General features: G+C 35.6%; 2 protein-coding genes and 1 pseudogene across 3 annotated transcripts; all 3 read left to right on the forward strand.

The window, feature by feature from the left end:
• The first annotated feature begins 14,981 nt into the window (after window positions 1-14,981).
• Window positions 14,982-17,877, forward strand: LOC114419092 (probable protein phosphatase 2C 47). The gene is made up of 4 exons (XM_028384697.1): window positions 14,982-15,745; window positions 16,425-16,619; window positions 16,883-17,088; window positions 17,205-17,877. The coding sequence occupies exons 1-4, from the start codon at window positions 15,578-15,580 to the stop codon at window positions 17,758-17,760; spliced, it is 1,125 nt and encodes a 374-aa protein (XP_028240498.1). The 5' UTR covers window positions 14,982-15,577; the 3' UTR covers window positions 17,761-17,877.
• A 946-nt stretch (window positions 17,878-18,823) lies between these two features.
• On the forward strand, window positions 18,824-21,160 carry LOC114419103 (pentatricopeptide repeat-containing protein At2g17525, mitochondrial). Of its 2 annotated transcripts, XM_028384711.1 has the most exons (2): window positions 18,824-20,526; window positions 20,627-20,787. In XM_028384711.1, exons 1-2 carry the CDS (start codon window positions 19,029-19,031, stop codon window positions 20,650-20,652), a joined length of 1,524 nt encoding a protein of 507 aa, XP_028240512.1. In that variant the 5' UTR covers window positions 18,824-19,028; the 3' UTR covers window positions 20,653-20,787. The 2 variants fall into 2 exon arrangements, with proteins under 2 accessions (XP_028240512.1, XP_028240506.1); XM_028384705.1 differs by having other exon boundaries at window positions 18,827-21,160.
• Window positions 21,161-23,119: 1,959 nt separating this feature from the next.
• LOC114392893 lies at window positions 23,120-24,189 on the forward strand (annotated as a pseudogene).
• The last annotated feature ends 813 nt before the right edge of the window (window positions 24,190-25,002 follow it).

A 25,002-nucleotide genomic window follows, 5' to 3' on the forward strand; every position in this document is an offset into this window, starting at 1 on the left:
GGGTGGAAAGTAATGGTTCATGCATGCGATTGTATTCATCTCACCACGCACTACAAGCGGATTATCATTATCATTCTAAATACAGTGGGACACCATCATCAAGACGGAAAATGAAATGTAGAAAGGAAAGAAAAACAAAAAACAAAAGGGAGGTAAAGATCTCTCATAATTTGTTTTTTTTATTACTAATAATTTATTGGTATGTGACAAGGATTTCATTTCAAACTTGCTTTTTTAAAACTATATATTAAGATATGTCTAAGTAATTTTAATTGTTCTTCAAAATGTAACTTTAATTGGAAAAAAAAAGTGAAATTATACCTCTTATATGACTCCGGAACACGGGCATATTGTTTCCGTCCGGGAATCAGCTCAGTGTCATGTTCTCACTTGACTAATTTTATCCAAAAAAGAAAAAACTTAACCAAGTTGATTTGGTCAAAAATCAATCAAATCGTGCCCAATGTAGAAGATACAAATGATTTTAAATAAAAATGATCAAGCATTTAAAAAAAAAGAAATGGTGTCATTTACGTGGCCTTAATTGATTGGTTTCTCTCTCTAATATAGGGTTTAATGATTTTCATTATCTTAATTTTTAATAATTCTACTTTAGTTCTTATAACTTCAAATTATGCGTTTTTAGTTTAAGGGTATAGCTCAATTGATTGAGCGAGCGAGGTGTGTAAATTATTATAAATTTTTAATACTATTTTTTAATTTTATAGATAAAAAAATTATATATTCCTGAAATCATGATCACATAAATGTAAATAGGAGTAGAAATATTAGTCGAATAAGATTTTATATATTATATATTTAAATAAAAATTAAGAATCAAGTTTGGGGCTTTTTTAGGTTTAATCTGAAAATTTAGCTTGATCTGTTAGTCAATCTTAAAGACATAGTTCATTTTAAAGTTTTTATACAGGTATAAAAACTAATAGGCTAAACGACCAACGGACTAATGAAAAAAATTATTCAGCAAAAAAAAGTTAAATAAGTTTTTTCTTTTAATTTATTTTTAACTTTCAATTTGGCTTTTTATTTTTTAAAAGTTTGATTTAATCCTTAATTTTAAGATTGATTCAATTTAGTCTAATGTTTTTTTGTTCAATTTAATCCTTTACTTTTTAAAATCAATTCAATATGATCTTGTCAACTAAATTAATTTGAATAGTCATGTGGTTTAAATTTGATCATATTATCTAAATATGTGCTATTATTAAATGATTTTAAGTGATAACAAAATGTGATTCTTAACATGTTGGCATAATTTAGATGACACGAACAATTTTAATCCATTTTAAAAAATAGAATATCAAATTGAATAAAAAAATATTAGAAAATCAAATCGAATCTAAACAATAAATTAAAGGACTAATGAATTAATTTAATGAAAAAACTAATGAAAAAAAAACAAAACTTTATGTAAAATAAATAATAATTATAAAAATTAAAATTACTATTACTATTACTTAATACTAGAGAGAAGGGTAAGTAGGTTATAATAGTTAACTTTATAATTTTTTTAATTTTACAACCTTTTGTCTCCCCGTTACTTTTATTTATGGCTCTTATTTCGTATTCGAAAGGCATAAAGTTTGAACTAAAAAAAAGTTACATGATGGTACAAAAGTCAACATAATAATCATTTTTATTTTTATTTTTATTTTTATTAAAAGTAAAAATAATACCACTACCTTGCTCAATTTTAAAGGGAGTACCAAAAATCAACATATGTAAAAAAAACATTCATTCATTAGGTCGATAATAACCACTTCAAATTTTTTAATATGTAGAAATAAAAAATAGTGAGAGAAGACTTATAATAATTTATATATCTTACTCAATCAATTAAATTAAATATGAAGAACACACATGATATGACAAAACTAATAGATCATCTTAGACTAGTATGTTAAGAAGAATGATGAGACACTTCGATAAGGAGGTTGGCCCAAATGGAAAACAAAAAATCATTCACCAAAACCAAATGAAATGAAAAAGAAAAAATTGGTTTCTTAATTTTTTTTGTTGAATTAATCAAATATTTTTTATACATAAAAATAAAAAATAATATACTCACATACTTTTGCTTAATTAATTGGTCTAGATTCTCTTAAAAATTATTCATATTACTTCGGCACAAAGAGCCTAAAATCAATAAGAGCCATATCCAATAAGTCAAGAAAATAAAAGGAGTAGCTATATATATATATATATGAATCTTTGTTGATGAAGTTGACCACCTATGACTTAAGAGCTATTTCACCTCTAAAATATTTAAAATAAATTCTTTATTTAGAAAATAATATAAAAAATAGCCCAAGCATATGAGTGATACTCATATTAAAATTTTACAAATGATTTCTTAAAATTTTTTGCTTCTCATTAGATCCTTACAACTTCAAAAGTTTTTTGGAAAATATTTGTCTTTAGTTATCGTCCAAAACATGATGATGTGTTTGTTAATTGGACACGTCAGAGATACATATATGAAATCACGTTAGAGGACGTGCCACCTGATTTTTTTTATATTTAATTTAATTTAATAAATTATTTTATTGATAAACTATTTAATTTAATTTTTAATCGTCGATTTTATTTTAGTTTTCATCATACGATCCCAATTTTTTATTTTATTTTTCTCTACCTCTGCTTATCTTTCCCCATTTGCCCTTTTCATTTACCTCTTTCTTCTGTCTCCCCAGTCTTCTTCTATCCCTCACCTTCACCCCCCCCCCCCCACCCAAATTAATAGGCACCAAAATAGTCTAAATCCTAGCATATTTGGCCATGAAAGACCTTTCACAGTAATCAAAATCAGATTTGAACATATCTGAAATCCACAAATGCTTACCAAAAGCAAAACACTTACCTAGACCCCCCAACCCCTGGGGAAAAGAGAAGTACATGGAAGCAATTGGTAACATGGTCCAACCCAAGAGCATAAATGTCCTCATCAGAACCCCCTAAAAGTCATGTGCAGCTTCTGCGACACTCTCTTCCTCTTTCTCTACACCTTCTCATCATCAACAAATTTCACTTCTCCAACCTCTTATCCCTCTCTTGGCTCCCTACAACACCTATCCCCTCACCCCAATCCCCATACTTTGATTGTGAAATTTACTAGAAGATGGTGTAATTCCAACTAAAGTTCGACGCATCCGAGTGCTCCACGAGATCCAATAACTTGTTTTGCAAATTCTCATTGCTCCCAAATGTCATTAATAGATTCTCGTTCGAAACTAAATTCACCACCAAGTAATCAAACACCCCTTATAATGACCCACCTCGTCGCTACGATATCACTAACTCTAAAATGCGACATTTCAATTTTAAGTAAAAGCTCCATTAATTTGACTATGAAAACGAGGGTAAATTTTTTTGCGATAAACATTCACTAAACCACGCACAAATATGTGAATAACTACACACACACACACACACACACACACACACACACACATATATTAAACCATTATACATTATACACATATCAGAACATAATTCAGTTTTTACGTGTATCTAAACCTAGGATTTACATACCCAATCAAAAAGAGTAAAGGAACCAATTAAGGAAGAGTTGATAACAAAACACAATTTTCTCCCAAAATAAATTCCAACGTTATCACGTCGACTTGGCGGCTCCAACAAAAGACTTCCCTCTAAGTCACTTATTGCTGCTCATTTGCTCCCATGAACGAAAGTTCGAGATCATCACAGGCACTAACCACACGATACAAAAATTACAATGGTGAGTTTATTATAAAAGATCAACAAACACCAGATGACAATGATTAGCAAGAAAACAATAACAATAACCACATTCATTCTCAATAATCCATGAGTTCAACATACATTTAACAAATTAGTCACCAACCTTTCCATAATTCAAATCAATTATACTCATAATGATGCATGCACCTGACTCAACTCTAAAATGCAATGTGGTATCATTTATCAGGAAATAGCCTAAGTATGTCCACATGAAACTCTCACTTAGGAAAACTAGGAAACAAGTGTTGAGGTCACCCTGTCATGCACATACAAATTTCCCCCATGATAATCAGTCTGAGTCTCAAAGAAGTTTCAAACCGAGTGACATGCCCCCAAGTACCAGTATTTGTTCCTCATGAAAAACTACAAGTACTTATTGACAAAGTTTATATTATTTCCATGCAATTATGAAGTATGAAACATGGACAACATCAATGCACTAACCATGAATAGTTAAAAATTCTAAGTATTTCCTTCCCTTTCCAGGGATATCCAACATGTCACTGCACCCCCTATGTACATACACAATATATATCCATCATGATGACATCATCTCATCTCAATGTCATCATCAACATCAACATCATCTCATCTCAATATCAATATGATCATCAATATCAACATCGTCTCATATCAATATTATCATCAACATCACAAGCAATTGTATTCCACATACATAGATACAAAATTCATGCTTGGGATTCACATTTCCCATGTCTTCAAACAATGCACACCTCATAGGGAAAATTCTAAATTAAAAAAGAGAACTATGATATTCAAAACAAATTCTTATGCTCATTTAAAATTTAATAAAGAAGTAAATAGAATAAAAATACAAAATTTTTGGGTAGAGTCTCCTCTACAATTAAGACTTTTCCCAAAAAATTCAATCATTACAACAACAACATCATTCACAAATTCAATCATCAATAACAAATATATTACATCCCATTAGTTAAAAACACAGTTTTTCTTGAAAACCAACATGCACAAGAACATAAAAATATCCCCATAATTGGGTTCCTTGACCCCAACTATGGTATCAAAACTTGTAAACAAACAATAAACCCCCCTCACCTATCTATATCTCTCTGTTAGTTCCTTGTGGCATTGTTCGGAGCTCTCTTAGGTTCATGTCCGTTCGTCCAAACGCAAAACTCTATATACCAAATCGAAGATAATTTAGTATAGATTTCAAAGACAAGATTAATATCAACTTTGCGGGTCAAATACCCATTCAATTTAAAAAAGGACTAAAAGGGTGTTTTGAGATCCATATCAAAGAAACGTCATTTTGAAATTCCGATCACGCCATTGTGATCAAGGTTTAGCAAATGTTACAAAAATGAAGTCTATTTTATAAAAAGACAACTTTTTACAATGTCTCATTTTCAAGGATTTTTCAAAGGAAGTGTAAAAACATCCAGTAATGATACCCAAGTCATAAGAGATGCAAAGATAAGCTCAAACTAACTAGGAGAAGGTTTAGAAATCACAGTTACTTCGAAGAAACCGTGAACAGAGGATTGGAAGCTTTGTACTCTATCGAATCCTCAAGATGAGTTTTGAAGATTTCGATAAAGGGTTCCTCTCTGTACAGTGGTCTGACGACAAGCAACGGTAGCTCAACAGTCACCGATGGTCATGAGTGGTGGAGAAGGAGGTTTGGGGTATTGAGTGAGGGTTTGGGGGAGAATAGGGGAGAAAATGTGTGTTTTATGTTGTTGGACGTGTTTGTAGCCTACAAAACTCGTTCGGGCGAAATTTTGCCCGCCTAGGCAAGCTGGCCCAACTCAGACTCGCCTGGGTGAGTTCTGGGCGAATTCTTGCTGCAACATATTTCACTGTTTCTATGCAAAGGTCATAGCTCAGGCTCTAGATGTTATTCCGCAAATCCCAAAGTTAACACTTGAAGACGTGAGTTTTGACCCTACGATCCAAATTTGAAGGTGATCCAAAGATTAACGAATCCAAGATCATGGTTTTACCAAAATAGGCTTTGGGTCAATCTCAAAATCACACAGTTCCAACGCAGATTAATCAAACTCCACGTAACCTAACATCTGTTGAAGCTTAGAGTTAGTCATAGATATCAATTCAGTTCTTGATAAGTTGTACCTATTAGTTAGTTTGTTAGCTTTCTGGTATTTTTGTTATTTCAGGTATTTCTGTTAGGATAGAACTTAGCTGCAACTTGTTTTAGAATCCAGAGTTCCTATGCTAGCCATATAAAAGTGAAGCTATTGTTTCTGTAAATGGTTAATGCAATCATTCCACTCATTTACACGATTTAGCTCTCTTGCTCACTATCTTTCTCCCTTGACTTCATCTTCAAGACTCAGTTTTGGTTTCTAGTGTGAGGGTGCAATAAGCATAGGCCCTATCAACATCCACATCAAACAATCATACATAGCTAATTCACACAACACCTCAACTCATCCAAATCAATTAAATAATCAAATAATACAAGAAATACATCAAACATTTATTTTCAGTTATTGAAATTTTAGGTTGTTACACCCCTCGACCTAGAACCTCCACCATCGTCAATTTCTCTTCCTCATTCCACACCCCTCCCAACCCAACCTCAATCTCTATCCCCAAAATCCAACAAAATCTCTACTTTCGCAACACCCAAATCCAGAAAACCTCAAATCTTCCGCAACCCAACAAAATGCTTATTAATAAAATAGTTTATTAAATGAAATTCAATATAAAAAATCCATGTGACTTGTAATGTTATTGATACTTCTGACGTGATTTCATACATGTATCACTGACGTGTCCAACTAATGGGCACGTCATCAAGTTTTGGATGAAGATTAACAACAAGGATCTCCCACAAAAAATTTAAAGCTTCAGGGACCCAACAAAAAAAAATTTCAGGATCAATTGCAAAATTTAGATATATTTCAGGGTTCTCCAACATATTAAAGTCATAAATATATATTATTTAGGTTGACATGTTAAAGGACTCATTTTTGTTTTCTTTGTTTGAGTATTTGTAATAATATGTAAATGTTCTTCTTAACTTTATACACATAATTTAAAGGAAAAAATAAGGCAAATGTAATTATATATATAGTAAATTTATTTTATTCTTTATTTTTTATCTACAAAACATTTATAACTCAAAAATTAATTATATTTTGATATTTTTATTTTTAATTAAGTTTTAAATAGAATTATTATTACAATATTATTTAAAATAATTTTATAATTAATAGTTGATAACAATATAAATACAACTCAAGGTGATTTTATATTAAATTTGATTCCTTTAAATTGAGCCACCCACTCAAGGATATGCATGTAATATTAATCGTTAATGCTTTCCTCGGGGACTACTTTTTAAAGTGGGTTGCTCATTTTAGAGAACCCATATTTTTTATATATATTTTGCTCTTCTATCTAACTTTATTAGAGAATAAAAGAATTAATCTCACTGGTTAAAGAAGAAAATTAACCTGTAATATTTTAACACTAATAGCAACAATAGCATACAAGAAGACTTAGCCACTACCAGACCAATCCGAAACCGTAACAGACCAACATACCTAAAGGATTATGCTTGAAAGGGTCCCAGCCTTAGTGCTCAATTTCGTCAGGAGACAACTTTAGTGCTCATCCAATTCTGTTTTAACATAATTGATAATATAATAAACTAATATTATAAACAAACATCATAAATATGAATGCAATGAATGAAAAGAGAAAAGAACAATTCAGAATTATTTAGCTTATTTTCCATAGTTTCTTCTTTATTTCCTTATTCTTCGAATTAGGTAGTCTTTTGCTACCATTTTGGTCTGACCAGCTCTGTTCTCAGCTCAATGCCATGCCAGAACACAACACCAGACAAATAGCCATTGAATGCCTCGAGGAAGCAGTCTCACGACTTACTCAAGGCCAAGCCACCCTTACACAAAATCATGCATCCCTCGCCCAAGCACAAACAACAATGAACATCAAGATGGACTCCATCCTTGATCATCTTGTTGCTCTCACCATCAACCCCTCTTCCCCTAAATCTCCAGTGATTCCTTCATCAACACAACCCTCCAAACCTCATATGAAATTAGACATACCTCATTTCAATGGCCAAGATCCGGTTGGCCGGATCTTCAAAATCTAACAATTCTTCGACTATCAAGGACCGCCAAACCATGAACGACTTACGGTTGCGTAATTTTATATAGATGGACCCGCCTTGTCTTGGTACTAATGGATGGCCCGCAATGGGTTCATCACATTCTAGCCGGCCATGTTACAGGCTCTTGAATCACAATTTGCCCCCACCTTTTATGAAAGCCCACATGGTGCCCTTTTTAAACTCCAACAAAAAGGCTCGGTGAATGATTATCTCATCGAGTTTAAAGGATTCACCAATCAAATTGTTGGTCTCGCACCGTAGGGAAGTCCAAGCCCTGCAAGCCATCTCACTCCCTCAGGTGGTGGCTTTGGCGAAGTTGCAAGAGAAGAAACTCCAAGACAGAAGACGTCCCTCTCGGCCTCCTCAATCCCCATTCCTTCGATCTCCAGTGGGTCTGCCGCCCTTACCATTTTTTCCGCCCTCCCCTCAAACGACTTTCGGCGGAGGAATTGGTCATTCGTCGCGACAAGGGTTTGTGTTACCACTGTGACGAGAAATGGGTTCTCGGTCACAGGTGTCGACCGCAACTTCATCTCTTTATTGTAGATGATGAAGATGACTGGACTATCTCCACCCCTTAATTCGAGCACAATCCTTCAACATAAGGAACCTTCGAGTGTGCCTCAAATCAACCTCAACATGTTATCGGGGATGCCTGCGCCTAAGACTTTTCGCATGTATGGTACTGTCACCCACCACTAGTTCGTGATTCTCGTCAATGATGGTGGTACACATAATTTCATCCAGGTCACGGATCACCGCTTTTCTCCATTTGGATGCTACTTCCATGGCCATGATGCATGTCATGATTGGCAATGGTAGAACCCTGAACTACGATACCAAGTGCCCTTTGGTTCCTGAACCATCTTCTTCACCAATTCGATAATCTTTTCCAAGAGCCACAACAACTTCCCCCTCTGCACACCATCACTCATCATATTCATCTTCTACCCAATTCAAAACCTGTGAATGTTAAACCTTATCGTTACCCTTATTCTCAGAAGAATGAATTGGAGAGACAACTTGCCACAATGCTTGATGTCGGTATGATACGACCAAGCCATAGTCTATTTTCCTCCCATGTGCTCCTTGTTAAAAAGAAAGATGGTAGCTGGCATTGCTGTGTTGATTACAGAGCCTTGAATGTTATCACCATCAAAGATCGTTTTCTCATGTCAACGATAGACGAGTTGCTGAACGAACTCGGACGCGCTTCATGGTTTTCTAAACTTGACCTTCGTCAAGGTTTTCATCAAATTCGAATGAATAAGGATGACATTCAGAAGACCGTGTTCCGCACACACCATGGACATTATGAGTTCAAGGTTATGCCATTTAGGCTATGTAACACCCCATCCATATTTCAAGTGACTATGAATGATCTTCTCCTGCCATTTTTGTGGAAATTTGTGGTTGTCTTCTTCGTTGACATATTGGTATACATTCATTCTTTTCCTTCACACTTGGAACTTCTCGAAACTGTTTTTTCCTCACTTTCGCAGGGAGCCTTCTTCCTTCGTCGTTCTAAGTGCATATTTGCCAAACAGAAATTGAGTTACCTTGGCCATATTGTCTCTCCACTTGGAGCAGCCCTAGACCTATATAAATACAGGCTATGATTGATTGGTCAACCCCGACATCACCCTCGAATTTGAGAGGTTTCCTGGGCCTCATGAGATTCTACAGAAAAATTCATCCGGAAATATGCCACCATAGCAGCGTCATTAACCGCGCTCTTGCGTAAGGAAAATTTTTCATGGAACCCCGATGCTCAAGAAGCATTTCAACAGTTAAAAACCATGATGACTCAGGCCCCTGTCCTTACAACTCCAGACTTCACCATTCCCTTTACCTTCGAAACGGACGCTTTAGGCACAACCATGGAAGCAGTCTTGTTGCAGAATTCCCACCCCATAGCTTTCTTTAGCAAACAATTGTGCCCCGGGCTGCAATAAGCTTCTACTTATGTTCGTGAGCTACATGCAATCACATTTGCAATTCGCAAATGGCGCCCCTACCTTTTAGGCCATTCTTTCATCATTCTGACTGACCACTGGAGTTTGAAGGACTTAATGTCCCAAGTCATCCAAACTTCGAAACAACAAGTATACCTCTCCAGGCTGCTCGGGTATAATTATACTATTCAATATAAATCGGGTTCTTCCAATACGGTCGCAGACACTTTATCCAGGATACCGAAGACACCAACTCTGTAACTATTGTTATCCATTCCCAGTTTCCTTTTTATGGAGCAACTCCGACAAGCATGTCAAGCGAACTCCGCTTATAGGGAACTCCCCCACTAGGTTAAGTTGCACCCCGAAGCTCACCCGAGTTTCACCATTAACCAGGACCTCTGTTTATGCCCCGATGTTACTTGATAATATGGATGCGTAAATCTAACCGGCAAGTGTATCGAGTTGTGCAAGTAATAATAAAACGGTAAGAACCGAGTATCGAACTCAAGGAACTTTTTTCATTTGGCAAAGCATCATTCAGTAAGCAGGCATTTTGTATAAAGAATTGATTATCATGAATTAAAAACAATGGTGATTTCTATTCTAATTAAAAACAGTAAACGTGAGCAAGTGGGTGTGAAAACAGATATGTAAAAGTGTTGGGTCCTTCTACTGAGATACTTGATGCAATTAAATGTATTTCTCTATTTAAGGTTATTTTTGTGTTCTATGATGAGGGCTCAAATACCAAACACCAATTTCTCATGAGTTTGGACTAATTCTAATTAAACCTCATTCTCGGATGTCTCGTCGAACTTAGCCTAACCGAATAGCGTTACGACTACAGCATAATAAAAACTAGATTACCGGACTCCGTGTCCAGACATACAATAACCTAGCCCTACTCTATCCAGTTCTAAGGATGCAATACATTTTCCAATGCTAAAGCTCCTAACTTTACACACAAATGGGTGATCAAGCCACAAGCATGCATAAATTAAGCACAGATAGAAACAATGAACACATAAAAACAACATTAAATAGATATGGTAAGAGTTTACATCAAATACACAACATAATTTCCTAACAAAGGATTTTAACCCTCCATTACAAGGGAGCACCTTTCACAAACAAGAGAAGGATTTCAGAGAAAATATCAGATTACAAGGTAGTGAGGATGTCTCCTCCACCTCTAGAAACCTAGAAACCACTCCTAAACCTAAAATCCTCCTAAAAGCTAAGGTTTTTGCTTCCTTGCTCTTCTTTTTCCTCTGTTCTTCACGCTATATCCGCCAAGCTCTTAGTCTATTCAAACCTTTTTCTTTTCTCTTCACTTCAGGCTTAAAAAGGGCTTTCTATCCTCGAAGGCGCGCTTAGCGCGAGTAAGTGGATGTTGGCTTAGCGCCATATTCGTGCGCCAGAAGAAACAAACTTCTCGTTGGGCGAGCTGATGACGTGCTGAGCGCGTGCTAGCGTGGCATATTATCTCCAAGATTCCCTTTACTCGCTAAGCGGGCTGATGTCTCGCTTAGCGGTTGATGCTCGCTAAGCACATGGTCCAGGCTTAGCGAGACAGCAGCTTCAGCACCTTCCAAATTTTCTTCTTTTTGCCTGAAAATGAAGTGAAATTTACATTAATTCTATGCAGAAGGTCTCTACTAAGCAAAGATAAAAACTAAACAAGAAATATTTACAATCCTACAAAAAGAACCATAAATTGGGGAAAATATATACATATTTGCAATACTTTTCTACAAAAGTTAGTCGTAAATAACGACTAACAACCTCCTTTTCTTCAGCGATAAGGTTTGGCTTCCTTCTAAACATGGTTTCACTGAATTACTCATGGAAAAATTTCATAAAACTCCTCTTGGGGGTCATAAGGGTGTCTCCAAAACACTTTGTCGTATTTAGCACAATTTCTTTTTGCCTCAAATGTGTCAAGACATTTGTCGTTATGTTGCCCAATGCTCTATCTACCAACAAGTGAAATATGAAACTTGCAAACCTGCAGGCTTCTTGCAACCTTTGCCCATTCCTTCGGCTATTTGGGAAGATTTATCTATGGATTTCATCACAAGATTACCAGTTTCCAATGGTTTCACAACGATCATGGTCGTTGTTGATATGTACTCAAAAGGCACACACCTCGACCCTCTTCCCCATCCTTTCACAACACACAAAGTTACAGTGTTGTTCTTGGAAACCATTTGCAAGCTTCATGGATTTCCATGCAATTTAGTGTCACACCACAACCCTATTTTCATCAGTACCTTCTGGTGAGAATTGTTCTGCCTGAGTGGCACTAAGCTTCGCATGAGTATGGCTTACCACCCCCAGACTGACGATCAGACCAAGGTTCTTAACAGAGTCCTCAAACAGTATTTGCGCTCATTCACACATGACCAACCTCATCATTGGTACAAATTCTTATCCTTGGCAGAATGGTCTTATAACACCTATGTATATGTCAACACGAACTTTTCTCCATTTGAAGTTACATATGGCAAACCATCATCTTCCCTTCCACCATACCTTCAAGGTTCTTCAACAATGGAAGTCGTTGACACAATACTCACTTCACGAGCCGCCATTCATTTCGTCCTTCAACGACGTTTACAGAAATATCAGGCTTCAATGAAAACCCAGGCTGATGTTCACCGACGGGATTTAGAATTTGCTATAGGCGATTGGGTTTATGTTAAACTCCGTCCATACATGCAGACATTAGTTCAGCCCACTTACTCAAAATTATCCAAGTGCTATTATGGGTTGTTCCTAGTACAAGCCCGCATAGGCTTTATCGTATACCACTTGCAATTACCCCTACATTCCAAAATACACTATTTTTCATGTTTCTCTCCTGAAACTTCACCATGGGCCCATTCCCATAGACACTTCCCCACTTCCTCCTTCCAATACTGATAGTCACCCCATTGTCCAACCATCACAACTCCTGGCTTGGAAGATGGACCACACCACCACTCCACCCACCCAACAGGTCTTGGTGCAATGAGACAGTCTAGTGTTAGTTGTTATTCACGACTTAGTTTTGTATTGAATATGTGCACAGAATTAGCGCTTTACCTCCAATTTATGGTTCTTTGGTAGGAATTGTACATATTTTCATGTTTAATGTGATTTTATAGAGTAGATACTCTCATTTTGTGAATTAATGTTGAAACCACTTCAGTTTCAGGCCAAAAGAAGAGAAGGCTCAAGTAGCTAATGACTCGCTAAGTGCAGCAGATCCGCTTAGCGAGTGTCATCCGCTAAGCGAGGCATACAACTTGCTTAGCGGGTTGGGAAACCCTAAAAGAGGATTAGTCAGAGATGTGCTCGCCCAGCGCGCCACCAACTCGCCCAACGAGGTCGTTGTCCCTTCTTGCGCTTAGCGTGCCCAACTCGCTAAGCCAAAATTCACTTGCTCTCGCTTAGCAAGCCAGTCTCGCTAAGCAAGCCTTTGGAATCTGAAAGGTCCAAGAGCCTTTAAAATATTGAAGTTGGTGGAGTTTAGAGAGTCAAAAAACAGAGCAAAAGGGGAAGCTGAAGCAACAAAAATAAAGCAACTAAGAGAGCTTGGGTTAGAGGAGTGAAGTTAGGGTTTTAGAGGTTGGAGGAGACATCCTCAACCACTCTTTGCCATTTTCTTTCACTAAACGTTGTTCCTTCTTTGTATTGAGAGCATATATCTTGTAATGGAAGGCTAAGTCTCTTGGTTGGGAAGTTCTGTTGAACCGTTGATGTAAAACTCTTTTACTATCTATTTAATGTTGTTTTTATGTGTTCATTGCTTCTATCTATGCTTATTTTTACATGTTTGTGGCTTGATCACCCATTTGTATGTATAGTTAGGATTTTTAGCATTGGGAAATGCTTTAAAGCCTTAGAACTTGGTAGAGCAAGCTAGAATGTGTATGTCTAGGAATGGAGTACAGTGATCTAGTCCATATTATGTTGTAGACTTAATGCGACTCTTTTAGGTTGAGTTTGTTGAGGGATCAAGGACGAAGTTTAAAGAGAGTTACGCTCATTCACTAGAGAGATCTTGGTTTGGGTAATTTCTCAGCATAAGAACACTAGGATAACATTAAATAGAGAAAAATACATAACAACATCAAGAAAAATTCAGTAGAACGACCTGACGCTTTTTACTTGACTGTTTTTACTTCTCAAATTTTAGATATTTAGTTTGTATTTAAATAGACCTTAGTACAAAAACCCAACTTGATATTTATTTTGCTTTTAGTTCATATAAATGTTTGCATACTGGATGTACAATTATGAGTGAAACAAATTCTCTGTGGATACGATACTCGGTCTTATTGTTTTAATTACTACTTGGACAAATTGGTACACTTGTCAATCAGTCGAAGCAAACATCTAGCACTATAAGATACTTCTTGGGAACCTTGGAACACGATTAAAAGTGCTTATCACCTTGAGGACAAGGTTGATTTTCCACAAAGGGGTATTGATAGCAACAATAGCATACAAGAAGACTTAGCCACTACCAGACCAATCTGAAACCGCAATAGACCTACATACCTGAAGAATTATGCTTGAAGGGGTCCTAGCCTTAGTGCTCAATTTTGTTAGGAGACAACTTTAGTGCTCATCCAATTTGTTATAACATAATTGATAATATAATAAATATCTAATATTGTAAACAGACATTGTAAATAGAAATGCAATGAATGAAAATATTAGAGAACAATTCAGAATTACTTAGCTTATTTTCAATAGTTTCTTCTTTATTTCCTTATTCTTCGAATTAGGTAGTTTTTTGCTACCAAACACATTCTATCTGTATTGCATATAGTGTTTAAGGAGTTATGAAAATCAATATTGATGAGGTTGTTAGAGTAAGACAATGTGTTGGTGTCAAAATTATTTGGCGAGATCATGGTAACCGTTATGGCCGCGGCTAGAAAAGTTTTTCTAGGAATTTTTGAAAGAAAGTTACCTGAAATATTAGCTATTCGAGGGGCTATTCAGCTGGCAAAAGAAGGCATACAAATTAAAGATAAAATAAAAATAAAAATGAATACATAGAATAACTTAGTTTAATACTATAATAGAAAACTTATAGATTGTAAGAAGAGGTTTTCTTACCACAAGGGCATGCGGTCAACTAGTAACACAAATGGCAGCAGAAGAAGCCACATGTGAGTTCCTTCGAAGCGCTACAATGGCGAGCGCAAAACTTGCAATTGCCAATCACTTTATACATACTCTTCTCAACGGTTCCCCCTTCTCTCTATCTCTATTTTGGTCTTGGTTTTTCTGCTCTTAATCTTCTCCCTTTGGCACAACACCATTTGTTTCTTTCTGTGCACGCCACCAGCTAACACATATCACCACCCTTTTTCATTTGCTCGCAAAACAACCTCTTCTTCTGATCTGTGTTGTGTTTCTCACGGTTTCCTTGAGTGGAGTAGGTTTTATTTATTTTCTTTCTCGGATCAAGTGCGAACCACGTTTGGAATAGTTTTTTCTTCTTGTGTGATCATCTGGGGTGTGGTTTAAAAATGGCGTATGTGGCGGTTGTTTGAACAGTTTTATAGAAGCTTCTGGCATAAGGGACAAATAAATCTTTAAGTTTTTTGTTTGGTCGTGGTTGTGGTTGTGGTTTGATTGATGTTATGGGACAAGGACAGGTTTCACGTGTGAGGCAGCTATAATGAGTGGTGTTGGTGGTGGGTGCCCCTGCCCCAGGGGCAATAGTGAGTGTTCCATGGAAGATCTGAATGGTGATACGGTGGGGAATTTGAATCAGAATGCTGCAAAACCTCCAAGGGACCATTCGGTTATGCGCCATTGCAGCAGCTCTTCTTGGTCTGCTGAACCGGTTAGTATATATCATGAAATTGAAATCCTATGTTTTTGTCGACGTGGATTGGATATCTAGATTCAATAATAGCTTTGCAGCTTTTGATGGATGTGAAAAAAAATTGGTACAAATCTAGGATTTAGGAAAGCTTGGAACATATTGTTTCCTCTTTTATTGTTTCGATATCATCCTAGCACTGTTATTAATTGTTGTATTACAAAAGAGGCTTGTAGCGTGTTTGGTTCCACGTCCTAGATGTGGTTTTTCGTGTATATTGAGAATCTAATAAGGTATAGCTTCCACATCCTAAACATTATTCTTTATTTCTCAACGAGTTTGCAAACATGCACTTGGATCTTATCGAATCTGCAGCTAATTGCAAAATGGTCAGTAAACTTTCTGATGATTTTTATTGATGATTTACAAAAGCTCCAGCCTTAGGATAATTTTCCTTGAAAGTTGGTAAAATGGCATTTTAGTATTAATCTTTTGAGTAACTCCATGCGTTTGTTGGTTTGTGTCCTTTTTTTGACCAGTTTGTTTCAATTAGAGTGTCTATGTCTATGAATGCATAGAAAGAGAAATGCCGTTTGAGTTCCATGGAAAGAAAATGGATGTTTATTTGTTCAAGTTGGGGTAACCCATGTATTTTGATATAGTCTTAACTAGTAATTATGACCTTTCTTCTTTTGTCTAGGAATCAAATATTAATATTGTTGGACTTAAATCAAGCACAGAAGAAAAACCAGACTTTTTAGTTGTATTGCGATCTGGATGTTGTTCTGACAAAGGACCAAAGCAATACATGGAGGATGAGTTCATATGTGCTGATATTCTTAGTGAATGTGTCGATCTAAGGGAAGACCTCCCTTCTCCTGCAGCATTTTATGGGGTATGCTTATTCGTTTTGAGTTTGATCGATCCCATTATTTACCTAATGAAATGGGCCAAATCTCTTCATAAGTGGTGTAATCTCCAAGACATGAATGAATTTCCCATCACTGATTAACCATATAGGCCTAAAAGATTTACAAAGATATATAAACGATATAAATTACTGAGTTGAAAACATGTATTAAACTATTTATTAATATTCCAATCTGGTTGCCATTTAAATACCTTATAGATTAGATACTCATGGAGATTGATATACAGGTATTTGATGGCCATGGTGGTGTTGATGCAGCATCATTTACCAGAAAGAACATTCTCAAGTTTATTGTTGAAGATGCTCATTTCCCGTGTGGAATTAAGAAAGCAGTTAAGTGTGCATTTGTGAAGGTTGATCTTGCGTTTAGAGATGCTAGTGCTCTTGATAGTTCTTCAGGCACCACCGCTCTAATAGCCCTTATGTTGGGAAGGTAAGGACTGAGAACCATATAGTTATCAATTCAGATCTAAGCACGTATTTTCATGTATGCTAGCACGTTAATAATTGTACTACTACTACTACTACTACTACTACTCTATTTTGCAGTTCCATGCTTATTGCCAATGCAGGAGATTCACGTGCTGTATTGGGCAAACGGGGCAGAGCCATTGAACTTTCCAAAGACCATAAACCAAATTGCACATCTGAAAGACTAAGAATTGAGAAACTGGGTGGTGTCATCTATGATGGATACCTCAATGGCCAACTATCGGTGGCGCGTGCTCTTGGAGATTGGCACATCAAAGGTTCTAAAGGTTCCAAGAGTCCCTTAAGTTCTGAACCTGAACTGGAGGAGATTGTGCTGACAGAAGAAGATGAGTTTTTGATAATCGGTTGTGATGGATTGTGGGATGTGATGAGTAGCCAATGTGCTGTTACAATGGTGAGGACGGAGCTCATGCAGCACAATGATCCCACCACATGTGCAAAAGTACTTGTTTCTGAGGCCCTCCAACGCAACACGTGTGACAACCTGACAGTTGTGGTGGTGTGTTTCTCCAAAGATCCACCTCCTAAAATTGAAATTCCTAGATCATATAGGAGGAGGAGTATTTCTGCTGAGGGCCTTGATCTTCTCAAGGGAGTTTTGAATGGTAGATGAATAAAACTCGTTACTGATTTGTACAGATTATTGAGTAGGGTGTTCTTGAACATTGTTGCTTGTTTAAATGTCAATAATAATGTTACACAACTTTGTAACAAATCGAATTTTGGAGTACCAATCAGATTCAGAGCCTTCTTTACTTACTATATGATTATTACAAGAACTTTCACCAGGCAAGGTTCAAGTATACTTCTGGTCTTGTTATCTACAACAAGCTTCTTGAAGACCAATTTTTTGAGAATCCTTCAGCGCCAGTCTTCCCATTTTCAATGGCTGGAAGTGATACAAATACACAACACAATAACAAACTTTCATTGTCCACTGAAAAGAGCTATGAAGGAAATGTTTATTTTTTCTTTTCCCCTTGGTTTATCTTTTACAACACTTTCAAGTCATTGTAAATTTGTTAGAAACATTCTCGTTGTTTTTTAATTGTTGTTGTTGACCTGTCTTTGCCTTTACACATTTCGCAAATTAAAGGAAAAACAAAGAATCACTTACAAAGTTAAGATATAACATCCACTCGGCTGAACAACAACTCAGTTGAAATAAATCTCTTAAAAAGACAAATCAAGATAATCAGGAAGGATTGATTGAGTTAAATAATATTCAAGAAAACCATAAACATTCAAAAGTAAATCTCAAATTTGACCGGTAAAAAGTTACAGTTGATTATTTAAGAATTACAAATGCTATATCTATTAATCTATGAGCTCGGAGGATTGATAATGATAAGATGTCAAATGATTTAAAATTCAAGTTTATGTATGAATATTTATTGGTGAAAGAATGAAATTGGATAAAAATAGTAAATCATGGCTCAAATTTTTAAGTTATTCCTGGATTGTATAAATCAATTTTACACTATCATTCAATAATAAATTATAAGATTATAAGATTTTTATAATGATTAGTATTCATATGTTTTGTTATTTTCATCTTTAAAAAAATTATATCAATAATAATTTCTTATTTCTTATTAACGGTATAAATCTACTTTCCACTTTTCTTACATAATTTTTTTCTCAAGGTCAGAGGTATTCTGTTTAGAGTTTTAGACCATCTTGTTTAAGCATATAAAGATTAGTGTATGACAAAAAAAAATTATCTAAGTATTCAATACAACTAAAAATCTTATATTAAAATTCGAAATTACTTATTAAACTAAAGAAAAGAAAGAAAAAAAACTTGCGTGTGTGAAGTGTCAACTGAGTGAGGCGATTTTGTGGCTGGGAAAAGTAGAGTAGCTGCTACTGATTGATGAGATGCGTAAACTTTGGAAAGCATTCGCATATCCTACATCCTCCCCAACCCATTTTCTAAGGCGTTTTCAATTTCAGACGCATTCATCTTCATCCTCTGCACCAAGCCAGGAGCATGTTTCGCAGCTGATACTGGACCAGAAATCTGCTTCCGAGGCACTGGAATACTTCAGATGGGCCTCCACCGTCCCCAACTTCGTCCATTCTCAATCCACATACCGCGCCTTGATCCACAAGCTCTGCACTTTCCGCCGTTTCGACACCGTCAAGCAACTGCTCGACGAAATGCCCCACTCACTCGGCGCGCCACCCGGGGATGACATCTTCATCACCATCATCCGCGGCCTCGGCCGTGCCCGGATGACTAGAACTGTCATCAAAGTGCTTGACTTGGTGTACAAGTTTCATGGCAGCCCCTCCCTCAAGATTTTCAACTCAATTTTGGATGTCCTTGTGAAGGAGGACATTGACATGGCTAGGGAGTTTTACAGAAAGAGCATGATGGCAAGTGGGGTTGAGGGGGATGATTACACTTTTGGGATTTTGATGAAAGGGTTGTGCCTCACTAATAGGATAGGTGAAGGTTTTAAGCTCTTGCAGCTTATTAAGTCTAGAGGGGTTGCCCCAAACACTGTGGTATACAACACTTTGCTTCATGCACTTTGTAGGAATGGGAAGGTTGGGAGGGCCAGGAATTTGATGAATGAGATGGAGGACCCTAATGACGTTACCTTTAATATTTTGATATCTGGGTATTGTAAGGAAGGAAATTCAGTTCAGGCTCTTGTCCTGCTGGAGAAGAGTTTTAGCATGGGGTTTGTGCCTGATGTTGTTAGTGTTACTAAGGTGCTGGAGATTCTGTGCAATGCTGGCCGCACCATGGAGGCGGCCGAGGTTTTAGAGAGAGTTGAGAGCATGGGAGGTTTGCTAGATGTTGTGGCTTACAACACCCTGATAAAGGGGTTTTGTGGAGCAGGGAAGGTGAAGGTTGGGCTTCATTTTTTGAAGCAGATGGAGAACAAAGGCTGTCTACCTAATGTGGATACCTACAATGTACTGATATCTGGTTTCAGTGAGTCTGGGATGTTGGATTTGGCTCTTGATCTTTTTAATGATATGAAAACAGACGGGATCAAATGGAACTTTGTTACATTTGACACATTAATCAGAGGTTTGTGTTCAGAAGAAAGAATTGAAGATGGTTTTTCTATTTTGGAGTTAATGGAAGAAAGCAAAGAAGGCTCTAGAGGGCACATAAGTCCTTATAATAGCATAATATATGGCCTGTTAAAGAAAAATGGATTTGATGAGTCAGCTGAGTTTCTAACAAAGATGGGGAACTTGTTCCCCAGGGCTGTTGACAGAAGCCTGATGATTTTAGAGCACTGCAAGAAGGGTGCTATTGAGGATGCAAAGAGGGTATATGATCAGATGATTGATGAAGGTGGAATTCCAAGTATTCTAGTTTATAACTGCTTAGTGCATGGATTTTCCAAACAAGGTAACGTCCGGGAGGCCGTTGAGCTGATGAATGAAATGATTGCTAATAACTGTTTCCCCATTCCATCTACATTCAATGCTGTCATAACTGGTTTTTGCAGACAAGGAAAAGTTGAGAGTGCCTTGAAGTTGGTGGAAGACATAACTGCAAGAGGTTGTGTACCGAACACAGAAACTTACAGTCCCTTGATTGATGTCCTATGTAGGAATGGGGACCTTCAGAAAGCCATGCAGGTCTTTATGCAAATGGTAGACAAGGGCATCCTTCCTGACCTTTTTATTTGGAATTCACTGCTACTTAGTCTGAGTCAAGAAAGACATTTCAGTAAGAATATGCTCAACATAGATTACATAGTCTAGTACTCGGGTGGATTGTGCAAACTCTGCCCCACTTAGTGCGTGTTTGGATTTCCGGTCCAAACCAACCTCCGTTTCCGAGAAACACCAATTGTCATGTTTTTGCAGTGAATGCGTGTTGGACTTCATGTCATCACATGTCCATCGGCAAAGCAAGCACACCTTTTAGTAATAGGTATTCATGGCCTCGGGCATTGTTTGTTTGGAGGAAAATGGAGATTGGTGTAGACTTCCATCAATTGTTTTTAAATCTAACACCAAGTAACTTTTTAGTATTACTTTCTCTCTTAATTAATTTGTAAGGTGATAGTATTTTTTAACTAATTTTTAAATATTGAATATTTTTTTATATATTTCAATAAAGTTCAGGGGCTAATTTAAATAGTTTTTTTAATAGTTGCAGGACTATTTAGTATAATTTTTAATACTTTTAAAACCACTTGACTAATATTCTTTATTGATAAGTCTCTCAACTTTTTAATATTATAATTTTTATCCCTTAAAATATTTTTGACAACTTTTAGTCTTTTATTAATTTTTGATTCCTCTAAAACTTTTTGTTCATTTTTAGTTCCTCATTTATTTTTATTACTAAAAAATAATCTCAAATATAAAATAAATTGGGGGTTAAAATTGGTAAAACAATGACCAATTTTCAACAGAAAAATAAATAAGAAACTAAAAATAGGCAAAATAAATTTAGAACTAAAAATGCTGACAGAAAATTAACAAATAACTAAAAGTTGTATAAAAAAATTTAAGAGATTAAAAATTAGAATCCAAAAAAGTTGAGGAAGTAAAAATTTAATTCAACATTTTTTTTTTTCATTTTAAGAGATAAAATAATAACTCAGTAATGAAATTGGTGGTTTGCTCCTAGTTGATTCCTACAAACCTCATCTCAATGGTTATGGGTCTCTATACCTTACTGAATTATCTTAAACCGTTTCTAATTGTGAAGTGTAGACAAAATTTCTCTTGGTTCTCGATATACTGATGAAAACCATAATTTACGTAGAGATCTTAGCACAATAACTGTCTCTTCTCTTCGGTGTCTGTATACTTTTGTCGCTTGCAAAATACATCACGTTTTCTTATTGTTAAACAACCAGAAATAATCAACTGGGACTCACCAAATTTATGAATGGGTACACCGACACTTGACCTATTGGTTGGAGAAGGCCAGGTAATTGTAGTTAGCTTGTCACTGTCACACACACACACAGATAAATATTTGGATGTTTGCTTGGTTCTTCATCTATAAGATAAACATCAAATGAATTATATTCACTCCCTATCTCACTGGACATGATTTTTTGTACAAAACTTCAAACGTCTGTTGAAAGATTATCAAAAGGAGAAATAACCTGGTGGTGTTTTTTATGAATAAACAATATTATCAAAGTGTAAAATTATTTCCCTTATAAATATATCTATTAGAATATGTTACTGTTTATGGTAAGATATTAATATATTAATTTTATATAGCTAGCAACTGCCTAGTTCTGTAAAAAAAAAAAAAAAGTGCCTAGTTTACACGGATATATTTTTAAATTTATATGAATTTATGAATAAAAATAAATAGAAAAGAATAATAAATATTTTTGTTATATTAGATAGAAATTAATTAAAGATATAAGACTTTTAAAATTGATGAGGAATTATAAAAAAAATATTAAATTTAAAACATCATATTTATTAATATGATATGTCAAATTTTAAATTTTAAAATAAGGAATTACTAAGATTATAATAATTTCAAGATTTATTTTTATCTGAAATAAAAAATATATCTTTTATTTGAGTTTATCTAATATTAATAAACTCAAATGATTATTTGAGTTTTATTTTGTTAATTAATTTAATTAAATTATTTTTTTTTATCAATTTTACAGTTTAAAACAGAATCATCCTAGGAAAAATATGATAAAATGTGTTACAAATAAAACAATGACTTAAATTTCGTATAAAGTAAGAGCTTTTTCATTTTTTTTTAATTGTAATTCTTTGTCTCCTTCTCTTTATTTGTTGGAGCTTGCGATTTTTGTGGAATGGCAACATATTTTAGGCCGCAAGTGACACAGCTGTCAAAATCTCCGCCCACCCTGATTTTAGGTTTATCATTATTATAACTTTATCTTTAAAAAATTATTCGTTTTAATAATAAATTTAAAAATTATGTCAAATTTGTTTGATTAATTATAATATATATAAATGGTATATATTAAAAATACACACTTCTTCAGCTTCAAGCTCATGGGCCTCCTCATGCTCTTCGCCATCGCCTTCCACACCCGCCGCAAACGAGAATCTCTCTCCTCCTCGCTGCCAAGAGTATCGTGATGGTCGAGGATGTTTTTGTTTTTGTTAAGAACAAGCCCGATTTGAAAATATTCGGGGGTTTATCGGTGTTCTTCTACGGCATAGGTGTGGCTGTGTATGCTTTCGAGGGAATTGGAATGGTTTTGCCTTTGGAAACTGAGGCGAAGGACAAGAAGAAGTTCGGTAGGGTTTTGGGTTTGGGGATGGATTCGGTTTGTTTGGGGGTTTAGGGTACTTAGCGTTTGGGGAAGAAACTAAGGATATTATTACCACCAATTTGGGGCCTGGGGTGATTAGTGTATTGGTTCAGTTGGGGCTTTGTGTTAATCTCTTCTTCACTTTTCCGATTATGATGAACCCGGTGAATGAGGTGAAGTAGAGACGGTTCTGCGGATCGAGGTACTGCTTGTGGCTGAGGTGGGTGATGGTGTTGGCCATAAGCTTGGTGGCGCTTTTGGTGCCCAATTTTGCGGTTTTTTTGTCCTTGGTGGGGAGCAGTGTGTATGTTGTTCTGAGTTTTGTGCTGCCTGCGATGTTTCATTGTATGGTTTTTAGGGAGGAGTTGGGGTGGAGGTGTGTTCTTTGGGATGGGGCAATTGCGGTTTTTGGGTTTGTGATTGCTGTCACTGGGACTTTCACTTCTGTGATGGAGAGATTTTTTGGCCTACCCCTACGTCATGATTCAGCACAAAACAACTTGTTTGGGGATAACAATTTTGGATGCTGAAAGATACTACTCTTTTGTATCTTTTATTCTGAACGTACTTTTGAATAGAGTGTAATGGTAAAAATCCAAACATGTTACAATGGGAGAAACTGAGGTTTTTTTATGCGGCAACCGTGCTTTACATGTTTTAAGTGTAAGCTTGGTTTGTCCTTGATTGATCAATCTATCTATTCTTTGTTGTTGTATGCTGTTCATTTTTTATGTAAAAATTGTAGCATATGGACCTATAATAAAGTTTGAGAATTGTTCCATTGGTTAGCTGTTTGAGATTTTCTGCTTCATTACTTTTGCTTCTATGGATCAAAGAGAGACTCTCAGAACTTTTAATTAGTTTTCATGCTTTGTTTCTGATTCATGTTTGGCCTAAATTTAGGGTGGTAGGCAGTTGTCCCTTTCTCTCGTGCAATTCAATGACCCTATGCAAGCATGGGTCTAGAAATGGCGACCATGTCTGATTGTCTGTTACTAGCAAAACCCGAATTTGAGATTGAAAATCATTGTGTTTGAATTAGATATTGCATAATTAATTTTGTATTAGCTTGATTTCACAGCATTCAGATGATTTTACTGGCTGGAGAAACTGCTATCAACTATGTTTGTTACATTTTTACAGTACAGAACTTATGGCTCTAACTTCTAAATCAAGTCGTTATTGTTTTATTTTTTAAACATGATGTCAGCAGTTGGAGAAAAAGAAACTTGGCCCAATATGTAACGCGAGCAAAAAATGAAACACAACAACTCATGAACCATTTGATAGTTGATAAAAAAAAATGAAAGAAACTTATCCAAATCTTGGGTTTAAAAACTTCAACGATTAATTCATCAATAAAAATATAACATGTATAGTAACTGTTTATATACTTATGTTATATCTTTAGACTAGAAAAGTCTTATGTCTGTTTCCATTCATCCACCTATTTTGAATTTCATTTCACAAGTCATGCAATTTTATTTGTAAAAGAAGTGAGTTTTGAATCGATATTTTGAGGAGTAGGATTTCATTTTTTTTTTCTTAATGTATTATTAACTAAATTACTGTACAACATAAATACAAGTTATGCTCTGATA

This window comes from Glycine soja, chromosome 1, assembly GCF_004193775.1.
Source record: "Glycine soja cultivar W05 chromosome 1, ASM419377v2, whole genome shotgun sequence".
Classification (NCBI taxonomy): Eukaryota; Viridiplantae; Streptophyta; class Magnoliopsida; order Fabales; family Fabaceae; genus Glycine; species Glycine soja.